This window comes from Salvelinus sp. IW2-2015, linkage group LG3 (genome assembly GCF_002910315.2).
Source record: "Salvelinus sp. IW2-2015 linkage group LG3, ASM291031v2, whole genome shotgun sequence".
In the NCBI taxonomy this organism is placed as follows: Eukaryota; Metazoa; Chordata; class Actinopteri; order Salmoniformes; family Salmonidae; genus Salvelinus; species Salvelinus sp. IW2-2015.
In genome coordinates, this window is record NC_036840.1 from 10,186,239 (window position 1) to 10,203,264 (window position 17,026).

General features: G+C 39.2%; 1 protein-coding gene across 2 annotated transcripts; it reads right to left on the reverse strand.

Moving 5' to 3' along the window:
* Positions 1 to 2,520: 2,520 nt before the first annotated feature.
* On the reverse strand, positions 2,521 to 14,466 carry sypl1 (synaptophysin-like 1). Of its 2 annotated transcripts, XM_023967837.2 has the most exons (5): positions 14,286 to 14,466; positions 12,377 to 12,495; positions 10,460 to 10,664; positions 3,088 to 3,279; positions 2,521 to 2,850 (listed from the first exon to the last, which is right to left on the reverse strand). In XM_023967837.2, exons 1-5 carry the CDS (start codon positions 14,355 to 14,357, stop codon positions 2,710 to 2,712), a joined length of 729 nt encoding a protein of 242 aa, XP_023823605.1. In that variant the 5' UTR covers positions 14,358 to 14,466; the 3' UTR covers positions 2,521 to 2,709. The 2 variants fall into 2 exon arrangements, with proteins under 2 accessions (XP_023823605.1, XP_070290541.1); XM_070434440.1 differs by lacking the exons at positions 10,460 to 10,664; positions 12,377 to 12,495 and having other exon boundaries at positions 2,615 to 2,850; positions 14,286 to 14,447.
* Between the last annotated feature and the right edge of the window lie 2,560 nt (positions 14,467 to 17,026).

A 17,026-nucleotide genomic window follows, 5' to 3' on the forward strand; every position in this document is an offset into this window, starting at 1 on the left:
TAGCGAGGCACCTGACGTCACCTTCGTCGTGTTCCGTCTTCGCTCGGCCACTGACGGCAAGGAGTTGAAAGGTTGCAAAGGGGTGTGTGCGCCTCTGAAGTTCATAAGTTCAAACGTTTGTTTTTCTGATACATAAATTACACGTGTGTTGTTTTTTCTCAAATTGCATTTCACCCATTGTTTATTTGCTGAAATATATTCCAATGTCTTACATATTAAATATGTTTTAGTTAATGTTTCAGTAACAGTATAATATTTTAGGCTGGCAATAGCAAATATAATGTACAGCACACTTGGCCAATATATGAGTAAAATTACAGTATATTACAGTACAACAACGTGCAGTCGTTATGAAGCAGCAATATCCTAGTCGGTCAATAATAATTGTACTACAGACAAAAATGTTGGACACTTTTGCACTACACAAACAAAAGACCCTTTGCTGCCCACACACATTATAATATAAAATGTCACTCTTGCTGATCACAAATTTGGCATAGGAATTATATAAATTGTTGCAAGTGCTCTTCAGCTCCATGGCACAACAACAAAAAATGACCCAGCATTGACCTCTTGTGGTTAGAATTGGAAATAGCGTCTCCACTGAATGATGGACAGACAGTAGCCTACGACATTGGCTCATTGGTATGGTGATGTCGATGTTTGTGAAAATATCCATAGTCAGTACCCATCCAACAGTCAGCAAGTGATTATTGGAGAAATGTGTGGCTGAGTGGTCAAACCTGTGTTATATTTACAGACTGTGTAATAACATTAGTAATAGATCAGTGAAAGTCGGCTGGTGTGGAACAGGAACCAAAGCCAATAGGGCTCCATGCCTTCTGCACGTGTCAGTGTGGCATACCACAGACCACATGACTGAGCATGTAACAGTAGCTGCAGGACATCACTGGGAGGAAAACTTGAGCCATGTTCCAATAGGCTACTATAATATTGCATAATTTCATCCTCCCCTTCCAGGAAGTAATTGTTGCTCTCAAAGACAGTCTGGTAGGTCTAAACAATGATCACACAGATGAAAATGATCCAGTCATGTCAGATGAGTACTTTAAGGAAGGGAGGAATGATGCATTAAGGATGTCAGTGATCAGCTCAAACACACTGGAGCAGCTTTACCAAATAGTGTCCTGTTTGTTCTCCAGACAAACAGTAAACATTGAGGTCACAGGACAAATCATGAAACAAAAGCAGCATTATGTCTTCAGGAGTCTTTGGGTCAGAAATCTCCCGCAACCTCCCCAGTACGGCTTGTAAATTAAGTAAATATTACCAGAGAGAGAAAGAGATAAATCTACTTTTATACGATAAAAGGAAACAGACTGTAGGAAATGTATTGGTTTTTATTCAAAAAGAAAGAAGACATTATTTGCATATTGTGGAAAGGACAGCTCTGTCTCTCTCCACCACAGGACAGATACATACAACTCCTCCATAAAGCTAAAGTTGGTCTAATGATGACAAGAGGAAGACAGAGGCATAACCAGTATACCAGACATTATAAACACACATACACTCAACATTGGCCTTCCGTACACAAGCACTTCAAGTTACACTTTTATTATATCAAAGGTAATAACAGAAAATAGATCCGAAATGCAAAGGTAATGACAAGAAATAATAATTGAAAACATTATTTAAGCATTCATTTTCTTTAAAAACAGGAGATTTCAAAACATAAAGACAGCACATGCACAGACAGTGCACAATTTCTTAGTGGCTGTGGTTCAACAAAAAGCATAATACAAAGTAGAAAAAACATGGAGGACTAAAGAACATAATTAAACATCTGTCTTCGCAACAGAAGATGACATTGAAAGATACAAGATCAAGATTGGAAACTTAATTTCAAATGAAACAAACGTAAAAATTGTTTTTTTTAAATTACATTTAAGAAAGCATAAGGCCAGCGGTACATTCAGAGACACATGCATCCTTGTGTAAACGGTGTAAAATGGCTAGCTAGTTAGCGGTGCGCGCTAGTAGCGTTTCAATTGATGACGTCACCCGCTCTGAGACATTGAAGTAGTTGTTTCCCTTGCTCTGCAAGGGCCGCAGCTTTTGTGGAGCGATAGGTAATGATGCTTCGTGGGAGGCAGTTGTTGATGTGTTCAGAGGGTCCCTGGTTCGAGCCCAGGTTGGGACAAGGAGAGGGACGGAAGCAAGACTGCTACACTTGGCAAAAAGAGGCAAGTGACGACAAATCATGATTCCTTCTAGGCCATGAGGTGAAAGGACGCATTGTTTAAGAATCTGAACTATCCCAGGTTAGGGTTTGGCAGAAATGCCCAGCACAAAGATAGTTGCAGGTCAAAGTGCACAAATGCTGTCAATGAGTCTGTACCACAGCTTAGGAGAACGTACCAGGGCTTCGTGGGGTTTACTGGTAAGAGAAGGCACCGGTTTAGAGGTTAGAGAAGGCACGAGGAGAGAAAGCATTGTCATGCTAAGGCACATAAAGGCATGGGCCAATACTGGGATAGGTATTGAAGGCACAGATATATTCGACAAAGCATAGATATTGATAATTAAGGCACGGTATAGATATGGCCCATTTCCACCCAATCAGCAGGCAAGATGAAGCTGCCTATTACCATAAAGCTTATAGTGTATCTATCCAATCCTCTCAGATCTACAGGAGTACTTAGGGTGTGTCGGGGCTATTTTGTGCATTGGAAGTGCAGTAGAGTATTAGATAGCAGCAGGGACTTGTTGACCACGCCCGGCCCCAGCCCCCTGCTGGGCAGTGTACTTCTGAGAATGCCAGCGGGTCTCCTTGTACACAAACCAGGCGTTGCCCGCCCACACAATCAGATTCAGGTACCCAAACACCTAGAGGACAGAGGCAGAGATCACTTTAGTCAGAGTGAGACCATATGGTCAAACATAAGTGAGCATGGCAAACACAGTATTTCTGTTGGATGTAAAGAAAAACTAAAGGAAAATGTTACATTTGATCTCTTTTTTTATCTATGTAATTATAATGTAATTCAAGTGAATGTGAACTTGATACATTCTGATTAACAAGCATCATCTAATAGAGGATAAAAGAACGGTTGAGTTACTCACCACAGAGACATTGAGGGTGCGCATGTTGGCAAAGTCAGTGACCTCGCAGGCCACGTCGCTCTCCTTGCAGAGTGCCAGTGTGGAGGTGATGCCCGCTGTCCCGGTGGCATCCTTCACGTTCTGCAGCCCCTTGGCCCATGCTGAGGAACACACTAGCCACAGGAAGGCAATCGCTGCCGTCAGACCAAAATCCTGGGGGGAGAGAGGGAAGAGGGAACCGAAGTCATCATCACTTACTTTGTCCTCGTTGGAACCACTTTGTTTAAGCAAGGTTGAAAATGGATAAGGAAGTACATTCAATTGTAGCCTGATCTGTTTGTGATGTCTTGGTTGGCGTGACAATGACCAGAGGAGTAATCAAAAGACAGAAAAAAACTGTTATAGGACCATGCCAAATAAATTGTTCACATCCTACTGGAAGATATGCATGAATAACCCAAGACATTGGCTTAAAACATGTAGGCCTATTTATTTATTGCGTTTTTTTGGACAGAGACGATGTACAACAAAAACATACATCTCAGAACACTGAGAAATTATGTGTTGCACCAGATTTCATTTCAAGCTAATTTCCATCTGCAGTCCCCAGGCAGGTGAACACATTAAAATGAAAACATTATATACAAACAGGCAACATACACTACCGTTGAAAAGTTTGGGGTCACTTAGAAATGTCCTTGTTTTTGAAAGAAAAGCAATTTTTTTGGCCATTAAAATAACATCAGATTGATCAGAAATACAGTGTAGATATTGTTAATGTTGTAAATGACTATTGTAGCTGGAAACGGCAGATTTTCTATGGAATATCTACATAGGCGTACAGAGGCCCATTATCAGCAACCATCACTCCTGTGTTCCATTGGCACGTTGTGTTAGCTAATCCAAGTATATCATTTTAAAAGGCTAATTGATCATTAGAAAACCCTTTTGCAATTATTTTAGCACAGCTGCAAACTGTTGTGCTCATTAAAGAAGCAATAAAACTGACATTTTTTTGACTAGTTGAGTATCTGGAGCATCAACATTTGTGGGTTCGATTACAGGTGCAAAATGAACAGAAACAAAGAACTTTCTTCTGAAACTCGTCAGTCTATTCTTGTTCTGAGAAATGAAGGCTATTCCATGCGAGAAATTGCCAAGAAACTGAAGATCTCGTACAATGATGTGTACTACTCCCTTCACAGAACAGCGCAAACTATCTTGAGATAGAATAGAAAGAGGAGTGGGAGGTCCCGGTGCACAACTGAGCAAGAGGACAAGTACATTAGAGTGTCTAGTTTGAGAAACAGACGCCTCACAAGTCCTCAACTGGCAGCTTCATTAAATAGTACCCGCAAAACACCAGTCTCAACGTCAACAGTGAAGAGGCGACTCCGGGATGCTGGCCTTCAGTCACATCTCACACCCTACAATACACTTGTCTGTCCAATGCATGTACATACTGTAGCTTGCCCACTCCATAGCAAGCTGTTCTATCCGTGGATGAATTAATTTAATGTCGAGCTAAATATATATATTTTTAAATTATTTCAGGGGTTTAAAAAGGAACAGAAAGGACTGATACAAACTTTAACTTTTTGGGGGGTTCAAACCGGTTCAGAACTTTTTTTAAATGTATTTATTTTTATTATTAACCCCTCCACAACCCCTCTTCGGAGGACAAATATCTTTTCGTTTTTTTACAGCTTTTTTGCTACATATACATACATTTTATACATACAATTTACATATACATTTTGCATACACATTTTCATACATGGTACTTTTATATAAAGCAGTCACATAACAATAATAGCTTAGCAAACACAAACTCTTTAATCCCAACCCTCAGCCAGTCTTAGCCCATCCCACCTATCGTTTGGTTTCCATGTGCGATATATTTTTCAATTGTGCTGTTTTACATAATTTTTTACCTTTCTAATCGTACAGTCTCCACAGATTGTGAGCTAAAGATGAAAACCTTTCCTACAAGTGTTATTATATTATTTATTGACTGACTATGGCTTTCACTGGTACACTGCTATTTGTAAGGTTAATTTTAAGTGCATGTTGTGATTTTTTAACCATTCCTGAACCTGTAACCAGAAACAAGCTACATACAGTTGAAGTCGGAAGTTTACATACACTTAGGTTGGAGTCATTAAAATTCGTTTTTAAACCACTCCACAAATTTCTTGTTAACAAACTATAGTTTTGGCAATTCGGTTAGGAAATCTACTTTGTGCATGACACAAGTAATTTTTCCAACAATTGTTTACAGACAGATTATTTCACTTATAATTCACTGTATCACAATTCCAGTGGGTCATAAGTTTACATACACTAAGTTGACTGTGCCTTTAAACAGCTTGGAAAATTCCAGAAAATTATGTTATGGCTTTAGAAGCTTCTGAAAGGCTAATTGACATCATTTGAGTCAATTGGAGGTGTACCTGTGGATGTATTTCAAGGCCTACCTTCAAACTCAGTGCTTCTTTGCTTGACATCACGGGAAAATCAAAAGAATTCAGCCAACACCTCAGTTTTTTTTAGACCTCCACAAGTCTGGTTCATCCTTGAGAGCAATTTCCAAACACCTGAAGGTACCACGTTCATCTGTACAAACAATAGTACACAAGTATAAACACCATGGGACCACGCAGCCGTCATACCTCTCAGGAAGGAGATGCATTCTGAGATGAACGTACTTTGGTGCGAAAAGTGCAAATCAATCCCAGAACAATATCAAAGGACCTTGTGAAGATGCTGGAGGAAGCAGGTACAAAAGTATCTATATCCACAGTAAAACGGGTACTATATCGACATAACCTGAAAGGCTGCTCAGCAAGGAAGAAGCCACTGCTCCAAAACCGCCATAAAAAAGCCAGACTACGGTCTGCAACTGCACATGGGGACAAATAATGTACTTTCTGGAGAAATGTCCTTTGGTCTGATGAAACAAAAATAGAACTGTTTGGCCATCGTTATGTTTGGAGGAAAAAGGGGGATGCTTGCAAGCCGAAGAACACCATCCCAACTGTGAAGCATGGGGGTGGCAGCATCATGTTGTGGGGGTGCTTTGCTGCAGGAGGGACTGGTGCACTTCACAAAATAGATGACATCATGAGGGAGGAAAATTATGTGGGTATATTGAAGCAGCATCTCAAGACATTAGTCAGGAAGTTAAAGCTTGGTCGCAAATGGCAATAAGGACAACAAAGTCAAGGTATTGGAGTGGCCATCACAAAGCCCTGACCTCAATACTATAGAACATTTGTGGGCAGAATTGAAAAAGCGTGTGCGAGCAAGGAGGCCCACAAACCTGACACAGTTACACCAGCTCTGTCAGGAGGAATGGGCCAAAATTCACCCAACTTATTGTGGGAAGCTTGTGGAAGGCTACCCAAAAGGTTTGACCCAAGTTAAACAATTTAAAGGCAATGCTACCAAATACTAATTGAGTGTATGTAAACTTCTGACCCACTGGGAATGTTATGAAATAAATAAAAGCTGAAATAAATCATTCTCTCTACTATTATTCTGACATTTCACATTCTTAAAATAAAGTGGTGATCCTAACTGACCTAAGACAGGGAATTTTTACTAGGATTAAATGTCAGGAATTGTGAAAAACTGAGTTTAAATGTATTTGGCTAAGATGTATGTAAACTTCCGACTTCAACTGTAGGGGCAATACCAGAACAATTTATCTATTGATTCTGTCTCTTCGCAGCAAAATCTACAGAGCTGAGATTGTTGTATGCCCCATATATATAGCATTCTGTTGGTGGCAAGAATTTTGTATAATAATTTAAATTGAAAAACTCAAAGTGTTAAATCAAGTGTAGTTTTTTGTACCAGTTCATTAACGATGTGCCATGGAATTGGTACATCGAAAATGTATTCCCATTTATTTTGCAACCTGTATGGCGCAGCTGTCAACATTTTTGTCCTCAAATGAAACGGGTATATTTTTCTATTTATGCCAGTTCCTTTCAGCCAATTTGTATCTTTAATATATGCCAGGCAAACAAGTTCCCTACCTTCTCCCTTTTCCACTTGTCTCCTCCATTTTTGTGGTAATGCTGCAATCAGTTGGTTGTACATTTGGATTGAACAGATATTCCCATATATTTTCAGTAATTGCATATAACGCCTCTGTTTCTATTCATAATATCATTAACAAATATAATTTTAAAATAATTTAAATCCATAAAGAATGTTTTATTATTAATCAGTATATTTGAGTTTAACCATAACATTTGTTGTAATATTTTTTCTATCTCTTCTGGAGGATAAAACTGAAATTGTAACCAGCTTTGTATGGCTTGTTTAAGAAAAGAGCGATACTTTAAACAAAATTTAATTTTCAATTAGTCGGAAATGAGAAGTTGTAATCTGTATAAAAGCAAAAAGGCTATTTTGAACAAAGGATGAGCCTTTCTTTAATAATCTACTGGAGAACCATTTTGGGTTTAAGTATAACTTATGTATGAGTGAAGCTTTTAGTGAGAGGTTTAAAGCTTTAATATTTAATCATTTTAGCCCCCCAAACTCATATTCATTATATAAATAGGCACGTTTAATTTTCTCTGGCTTAGCATTCCAAATAAAAAGAAATATTTTTTGCTCATACGATTTAAAAAACGAGTCATCTGGAGTAGGCAATGCCATTAATAAGTAAGTAAACTGTGATAGGACCAAAGAGTTAATCAATGTGATTTTTCCATAAATAGACAACTATTTACCTCTCCATAGTTGCAGAATCTTATCTATTTTTGCTAACTTTCTATTGAAATGATTTGTGGTAAATTCATTTATATTTTTTGAGATTTGAATACCAAGCATGTCTACTTCACCATCCACCCATTTTATTGGTAAACTACAAGGTAGTGTAAACACTGTATTTTTTAACGATCCAATACATACATATGGTACACTTGTCATAATTAGGTTTTAATCCAGAGAGGCTAGAAAAGTGATCAAGATCTTCAATGAGACTGTGCAGGGGTCCAGATTGTGGACTTAAGAAAAAACTAGTCATCGACATACATTGACACTTTTGTTTTTATCCCCAGGATTTCTAACCCCTTGATGTTCTTGTTGGATCTAATTTTAATAGATAGCATTTCAATTGCCATAATAAATAGATAAGGAGACAACTGACAGCCTTGTTTAACTCCTCTTAAAAGCTCAATACTTTCTGAGAAGTATCCATTATTTACTATTTTACATCTGGGGTTGCTGTACATAACTTTAACCAATTGTATAAGAGATTCGTCAAAATTAAAGTAAGGAAGGCTTTTATATAGAAATTCTAGTCGTACTTTATCAAACGCCTTTTCAAAATCTGCTATGAAGACCAGGCATGATATCTTCGATGTTTCATAATGTTCAATTGTTTCAAGTAATTGTCGTATATTATCTCCAATATATCGTCCATGTAAAAAACCTGTCTGATCAGGATGAACAATATCTGGTAAAACCTTTTTCATTCTATGTGATATGCATTTCACCAGGATTTTTGCATCACAACATTGAAGTGTTAGAGGCCTCCAGTTTCTTAAATGGACTGGATCTTTATACTTTCCACGTGGGTCCTGTATTAGAAGTAATGAAATCAGACCTTCCTGTTGAGTACCTGAAAGTCTACCATTTGGATAGGAGTAATTAAAACATGCTAATAATGGATATTTGAGTACATCAAAAAAGGTATGATATACTTCTACTGGTATACCGTCAAGCCCTGGTGTTTTTCCAGACTGAAAAGATTTTATTTCCTCAAAATGTCCTCTTCTGTAAGTTGGCCTTCACACAGGTCTTTCTGTAAATGTGTTAATTTGACATTATTATTAGTAGTAGTAGTATTATTAGGGAAGAAATCCTTACAGTTAACATCATTCAGTGGAAATGGAGGAGACTGAAAAGAAAACATATGCTTAAAATATTTAGCTTCTTCTTTCAAAATATAATCTGGTGAATCATGGATAACTCCATCATTTGTAACGAGTTTCTGTAAATTATTTTTGGGTAGAATTTCTATGTTGAAGAGTCAAGAAAAATGTTGTGCCTTTTTCACAATTTTCCATCCAAATCGCTTTATTTTTGTAATACATTACACTTAATCATTCTTGAATAAGTACCTCCATTTCTTTTTGTTTTTCCTATAACCTATTTTGTGCCTCTATAGTAGTTACCATTACCATCTTCCTGCTCTGTTACTTCCTCTATTTCCTTTATTAGTCTAATCTCTTTTGAACTAAACTGCTTTTGTTTAAATGATTAATATTGTATTGAATGGCCTCTAAAAGTACATTTGAAAGTGTCCCATACAATAAGGGGATCTGCTGTACCTATGTTGTGCAAAAAAAAGTAAATTATGAATTATTTTGTCTTTGTGAAGAACAAATTGTCTTTCAATAGGCTTTGATTAAATGTTCAATATCCCCGTCTACGTGGAATTCTCTAAGAGTTATATGGAGGCCAATTAGACGGTGGTCCGATCGCATTCGGTCTCCTATTAATATTTTTTTTTTTACTTTTGATGTCAGCAAGAATGAGACGAGGAAGAAATCAATAATGTATTTTGCTGGTCGGAACAGTGGAACTGAACAAAAAYTAATAACGGTTCTGTTCATTTTGATTCCAACCCCTGCTTAGAACGTAAACTCTCATCAAAGAGAACTATACCCCTGAACCATATGTCCACCTGAACCTAGCAAGAAGCRAAAGGTCAGTTTGTGCACAAGTCAGATCCCYCACCCTCCCTCTGGCTATAGAGACAYGCAGATTTAACAGATTRCCTGAAGAAAAGAGAATTTTCCTAATGTGTGATTTTGGGAAAATCGAAAACAAAATCCATTTAGTGTTTTATTGCCCTCTGTATAATGATCTCAGACGTTCTTTGATGATCTGAGATGTTATTTTTTGATTTTTTTGGGGGGGTGATTACCCTGAAGTATTCTGGTTACGGGACAAGCAGAGGCTTGAATTTTGTTTCAGACAGGGTGTGTTTGAGATTGCTCAGTTTGTTCACAATGCCTAGAGGAGAAGGAGAAATGTACAGTTTGTGTAGTGTGTAGTGTAGTGTAGCTGTACTTGCCATGATTATTGTACGTGTATAATTTGTCAAATGTTATTTTGTTTTGAGTACAAGTAAAATAGTACTATGTTTAGTAGTGTCTTGTAAGCCCATGTGGGCTGGGCACCAGTAGGTGTATTACACTTAAATAAATAATTTCAATCAAAATCAAATCACATCAATCATATTAATGTCAAGTCACATATGGGGATTTCAATCTAGGTGTTGTGCTTTTACTTTCCCAGTACTCACAAACACAAACATGCCTTTCCCAGTACTCACAAACACAAACATGCCTTTCCCAGTACTCACAAACATAGGGCCGAAGTCAGAGTCGATGTACATGTGCATGTAGCCCAGGTAGATGAGCAACGCCACTATAGAATACAGGAAGCAGATGATGGCCACGCCCACAAAGAACTGGGCCGAGGAGGCGGAGTCTCCCACCAGGTGGGTGACGGGCACGGAGTGGTTACACAGAGTGGTGTTGGCCTCCACTAGAGCAACCAGGTTTAACCTGGGGACACAACACAGCTTTACACTTCAGTGTACATCTATACGTGATATAACAAGAGTTATCCAGAGTATTTCGGTAAGAGATCAGTGTCACACTGTAAATATACTGAACAAAAATATAAACGCAACAATTTCAAAGATTTGACTGAGTTACAGTTCATAAGGAAATCAGTCAATTGAAATCAATTCATTAGGCCCTAATCTATGGATTTCACATGACTGGGAATACAGACATGCATCTGTTGGTCACAGATACCTATAAAAAAAGGTATGGGCGTGGATCAGAAAACCAGTCAGTATCTGGTATGACCACCATTTGCCTCATGCAGCGCGACACATCTCTTTCGCAGGCTGTTGATTGTTGTCCCACTCCTCTTCAATGGCAGTGGGAAGTTGCTGGATATGGCAGAAACTGTAACACGCTGTCGTACARGTCGATCCAGAGCATCCCAAACATGCTCAATGGGTGACATGTCTGGTGAGTATGCAGGCCATGGAAGAACTGGGACATTTTCAGCTTCTGTACAGATGCTTGTGACATGGGGTTGTGCCTTATCATGCTGAAATATGAGGTGATGGGGACGGATGAATGGCACGACAATGGGCCTCAGGATCTTGTCACGGATCTCTGTACATTCAAAATGCCATTGATAAATGCATTTGTGTTCGTTGTCCGTAGCTTATGCCTGACCATACAATAACCCCACTGCCACCATGGGGCACTCTGTTCACAATGTTGACATCAGCAAACCGCTCGCCCATACAATGCCATACATGTGGTCTGCAGTTGTGAGGCTGGTTGGACGTACTGTCAAATTCTATAAAACAACGTTGGAGGCGGCTTATGATAGAGAAATTAACCTTKAATTCTCTGGCAATAGCTCTGGTGGACATTCCTGCAGTCAGTATGCCAATTGCACGCTCCCTCAAAACATGAGACATCTGTGGCATTGTYTTGTGTGACAAAACTGAACATTTTAGAGTGGCCTTTTATTGTCCCCAGCACAAGGTGCACCTGTGTAATTATCATGCTGTTTAATCAGCTTCTTGATATGCAACACCTGTCAGGTGTGGATTATCTTAGAAAAGGAGAAATGCTCACTAACAGGGATGCAAACAAATTTGTGCACAAACTTTAAGAGAAATAAGCTTTTTGTGCGTATAGAACARTTCTGGGATCTTTTATTTCAGCTCATGAAACATGGGACCAACACTTGACATGTTGCATTTATATTTTTGTTCAGTGTACTTATACCCAGGGGATATACTGTATAATGACAATAACAAGAGGATAGAATGGAGACTTTATATTGTCACAATTTCAGCTGCAAATCTTTCTGATTGACAATTAAAAAGTATCCTTTGTGTCATCTAGTTTAACCTGATACATCTTCACTGCACAGGTCACTTCCTGTTTGTGTCATACTACACCTGGAATAAACCCCAGTCCTTACACTGCACAKGAAAACACTCATTCAGTTTAATGGAGGAAATAATCAGTTGAGGTCATGGGGTCAAGTTGTTTCCTCCACCATGAACATCCTCGAACAGATGATATCTATACAACTTCCTTCACAGTTCCAGCAGGATATCCGACAACACATCAAGGCATTTCAAATATTTCAATTTTTTTTTTTTTTTTTTGCAGGGTCTAATAGTTGTATGGGGTATCAACCACAGTAACACACAGAGAGAGGACTGACTGACACCCACCTGAAGGGATAGCTAAAAGTAACATTCAGCGTCTCGTTCCTTCCTTCACRGCAGAAGAGTGACACGATATTCCTGCCAGAATAACCCCCACAGCTCCCAAACGCAAAGATGGCTGTCAGCTGTTTAAAACAGAGAAAGAAAGAGTGATTGAGAGAAAGAGAGATATCATGTCAACTGTTTTAGCTGAGCAGGGAGAATGGAGAAACATTGCTTGCTGGACATACTGTAAGATACTGTAGTAGACCAGCTCAGGGGGGTGTTTTGATAAACGGAATGAAAGAATTGAATAGCATGCATGCAGCATCACACCCAACGGTAAGCTTGCCAAGAACAAGAAGGATCTAACGGTCTACATAAAGATCTGCTTTGATCCTCTTTTCATTATCTCTGCTGCAAGCTATGTTGTTCTCTGTTGATGCTCGCTCTCTCTCGCTCTCTCTCTCTAGATGTAGGCTAGAGGGAGTTGGAGTGTAATAATACACGCACCTTCAGAATGAATCAGTTTCGGGTACAAGTTGCCCCTAAGCCCAGACCAAGGATCAGCTTTACCCTTTCTAGTAGGAACTAATAGGACAAGAAACACACAACTGACCTGAGATCAGTGTCTAGGGTGAACTTAATCTTACTTTGTCACTGTGCCTCCATTTTGGTTCCGGAAAGGCCCTTCTTTCTCGCCCTTCTGCAGATGTTTTCATTTCACAGTGTGACAACTTCCTGTTGACTGACTACCTAATTGTAGCAATTTGTGCCATCTCACAGCAATTAACATCTAGTGAGTACTGCAAGTGCACAGACAAAGACAATAGCCTGTTGTGTAAAAGTCTATGGTCAGATGACTGGGGTGTTGCTGCCCGTCTGGCCTGCAGCCTGTATCTTGAAGGATTTGCACAGTGAGAGAGAGAGAGAGAGAACAGCTGAATTTTTAACCTAATTTCCTCCTGCATAGCTACACAGGATTCCTTTGACTGAGTTATGCAGACAAGTCGGTTAAACTTGATTAATGAATTCTCTCTAAAAGCATGGATTCTGAGGACAACATGGTTTCAAAAGTGGAAGGAATGTGACCCTGGCCTGAAAACTGGATCACATCTCTTCAGTTCTGATTAACTCTCTAAAAGTCTATGCCTTGGGGAGAGGTTTACTAAGCTAACATATCGAATTGTTTTAAGATGGTCACACCATGGATAATTTAGCTATTTGATTTAGAATTTTAGGACCCCTGTAGGTATAAAATAAATATATATAAAAAATGATTTGATAAAATATTCAATTTGCCCAATTTGCCCATATACAGCCCATAGAAACGCATTGAATAACACATTCCAGGCAAAAACAGACAGTAAAAAAAATGTATCTTAAGGAATAAGGTTTTGAAGTATCTGTCCTATATCTAGGAGATACAGCCTAAGAAAGCTCATGAAATATGAGTTTTTTGGACACATATTTAACCCCAAAACGACTTCCAAACTTCCATTATTTTGTTTAACTGGTACCGGGTTTGTAGGTTCAGACACTACGTGTGAGAAGACCGGTTTTCGGGTTGTCTCATGGTCTTACAAACACAGGTGTAGCTCGGCCACCTCCCACCGCAGACTTTGCTAAAATGGAGAGTTGAATGAATGTCATACTGTAGGCTATCATTATTTTGTCATTGCAGAATCAGGAGAAAAGAGACTGACAAAATAAAYCAAAACTGTGACACATTAGTTAAAAAAATAACTGATGAAAGCTTGTGTGGTTTGCTCTAACATGCAATATGATTGAAGTGCAAAAAAGCGTGATATACAGTCTTTTCTATTTTATTTTCTCAGGCCACAGCCCCGAACTAGAGTGAAAACTCCCTCCGCTATTAGAACTGTTGAGCTGCAGATTTTCTCCAGTAGGATTCTGGACAGTGTCGTCTACTTACCCATTCTACAAATTTGATGAATCCCAGCGGTTCCTTGAGAGGCMCCAAGTTCAGTCGAAATCCTGTCATCATCTCCCCCGACTCCCCACCTATTTAAATATTATCTGAATGAAAATGAAGTATATGTTGCCAGAAAGTAACAAAACACGTTTCAATAAGTTTGACAGAATGACGTGGTACTGCGCGCAATGGCTTTGTGCGCTCCGTTTTGGTGATGCCTCTCCCTCCTACGCAAATACCTGAGGCTACAGTAGAAAACAATTATGAAAAACGGTCAAAGTTTGCCATTACAGAGTAATTTTTACTCTCTCGGTTGATAGTTGCAATTTTAATCAATTAGGATTAGGTCTACTTAACAAATCCTAAAATGGCTAAACAACTGATAGACTAACGATGGAAAGTAACGGTTCTCTCAACTGCGCGTCTCGAATTTCGTATCCCAAAGGACACTGTGTAAGCCTGCAGATGACTGTAAAAAATGATGTCTGTCTTTCCCACTAAGCTGCTGAACCTTCGGTCTCTGTTTGGAAAAACCTTTCGGTCTCTTGTTGCAAGTTTCTGCTACTCTTGAAAAGGGAAAGGGGGATACCTAGTCAGTTGTACAACTGAATGCATTCAACTGAAATGTTGAAAGAAAATCACCAAACCGAGAATTCTTTAAATTCCTTCACATAATATGGGGCATCGAGCAGTTCAAAAGAAACAGGTAGAGTCATCTATATGTCCATAGCGGTGAAGTCTGACCTCAATTGTACCAGTAACGGTCAGTACCGTTTAAGATCTGGGAGGACGTTTTTTTTTCATGAGTATGGCCTTAGCCCCTATAGGGTGGCGCACAATTGGCCCAGTGTCGTCCGGGTTAGGGGAGGGTTTTGCCAGTCGGGGTAGGACGTAATTGTAAATAAGAATTTGTTCTTAACTGACTTGCCTAGTTAAATAAAACCTTTTAAAAAATAAATATAATACAGCATATTGGATGACTCTCATTCATATTCCATTCACCCAGTTCAATGTACATCGATAGGTTTAGGCTACTACATGATACTCACATTTTCCCTATACCCATCATGAGGTTGCTACAACCTAGCCTATGACTGAAAGTTTACAACGTGTAGGTGCACACAGGGCAACAGACACATTTGAGGTGACATACAGTGACACATGGACAGACAGTGACATTCAATACTGCATCAAGCTGATATAGGGTGTGATCATTAGTCCAACAGTTGCAGACGAGAGTTTCTATTGGACAAATTCAGGTATGTTTATCCCCGTTTTGTTCTGTTAAATAAACTTTTTCAACAGAATCGGCGGAATGAATACACCCGACCACACATAAACACAGTTCACTTTCATAGCAGCCATGTTGTATTCCTACTCACGTCTAAGTGCTCTCCTCCTCTCACCTCTTCCCTTGTGAACTTCAATGCACAACACATCAGCTGTACGTGACCAGGCGAAAAACCTTTTCCAAACCAAACTGCTACACACAGCCTACATCGTTGTCACCATATTAGCTAAAGTAATGTCATAGTCAGCATAGCTAATAGAACCAATGCGTTAGTAAACATGCTACAATCATGCAGTAACGTTAWTGTACAATCAGTAAGCAGTTACACCGGCGGGCCCGGTGGCAATAAATGAGTAATACCGAAAGCTTACCTTGACTTGGAAGAGTTCCAGTGCTGTGTTGGATAGTCATATCCAGCTAGCAAACTAGCTAGCTGCATTTGCTAGCTAAGTAAGTGAAACTGGGAAGAAAAAAAATTATATTCTCTCTCTCAAATTCTCTCTCGCCTCTCCTTCATTTTGGAAGATATATATATATTTTTTTAACTGTTCAGCTATTGTCTTGCTCTCTCTAAGTCAACTACTCTCCACATTGTATACACTGCAGTGTTAGCTATCTGTAGCATATGCTTTCAGTACTAGATTAATTATCTGATCCTTTGATTGGGTGGACAACATGCCATGCTGCAAGAGCTCTGATAGGCTGGAGACGGTCCTCCAGAATTTGTCATAATTACTGTGTAAGTCTTTGGAAGGGGGTTGAGAACCATGAGCCTCCTATGTTTTGTATTGAAGTCAATGTACTCAGAGGAGTGTCGTGGAAATTCTACACAGGGACACTCAAAGTCAATCTTAAATGAATCATTCTTTATTATCAGCGTGCTGGAGAGGTTCCAACCACCTAAATGCACCAAGTACACATATCGATCAGGAGCTCTCTTCTTTGGGGCAGTCCCGTTATCCCTTATATACTAGTTATAAACATGTTACATAGGCATAGTTCATAGGGTTGGTTCCGACATGTCTGATTAGAGGGGGTGAGGTTCACCCTGTTCTCGGCCAAATTATCCATTCCATGCATTTAGATACCATCTGTGGTCACCTTCGCCATAACAAAATGGCCAGGCCTTTCTTAATTTGGGAGCTCCCTCAACAGCTGGATCCGGGCACCTTTACACTGCACAGTACACAGTCTCAATAACTGTACTCTTAAGGCAACTGCCTCAGGAAGCCCCTCAAAGAAAGAGACACAGAACCATTGGCAAACATATTTTTAAAAACTTGGTAGTGGACATTCCATGAGTCCTTAATGAAAGAAAATAAACATCTTAAATCAGTCCTAAAAATATTCTTACTCTTCATCGAGTTTACTGCATCGTGGGCAGGAATAGGCACCTTTTGACCTGTTGCATTGAAATACAGTTCTGCATAAACTGTCCCGGGGACATAAA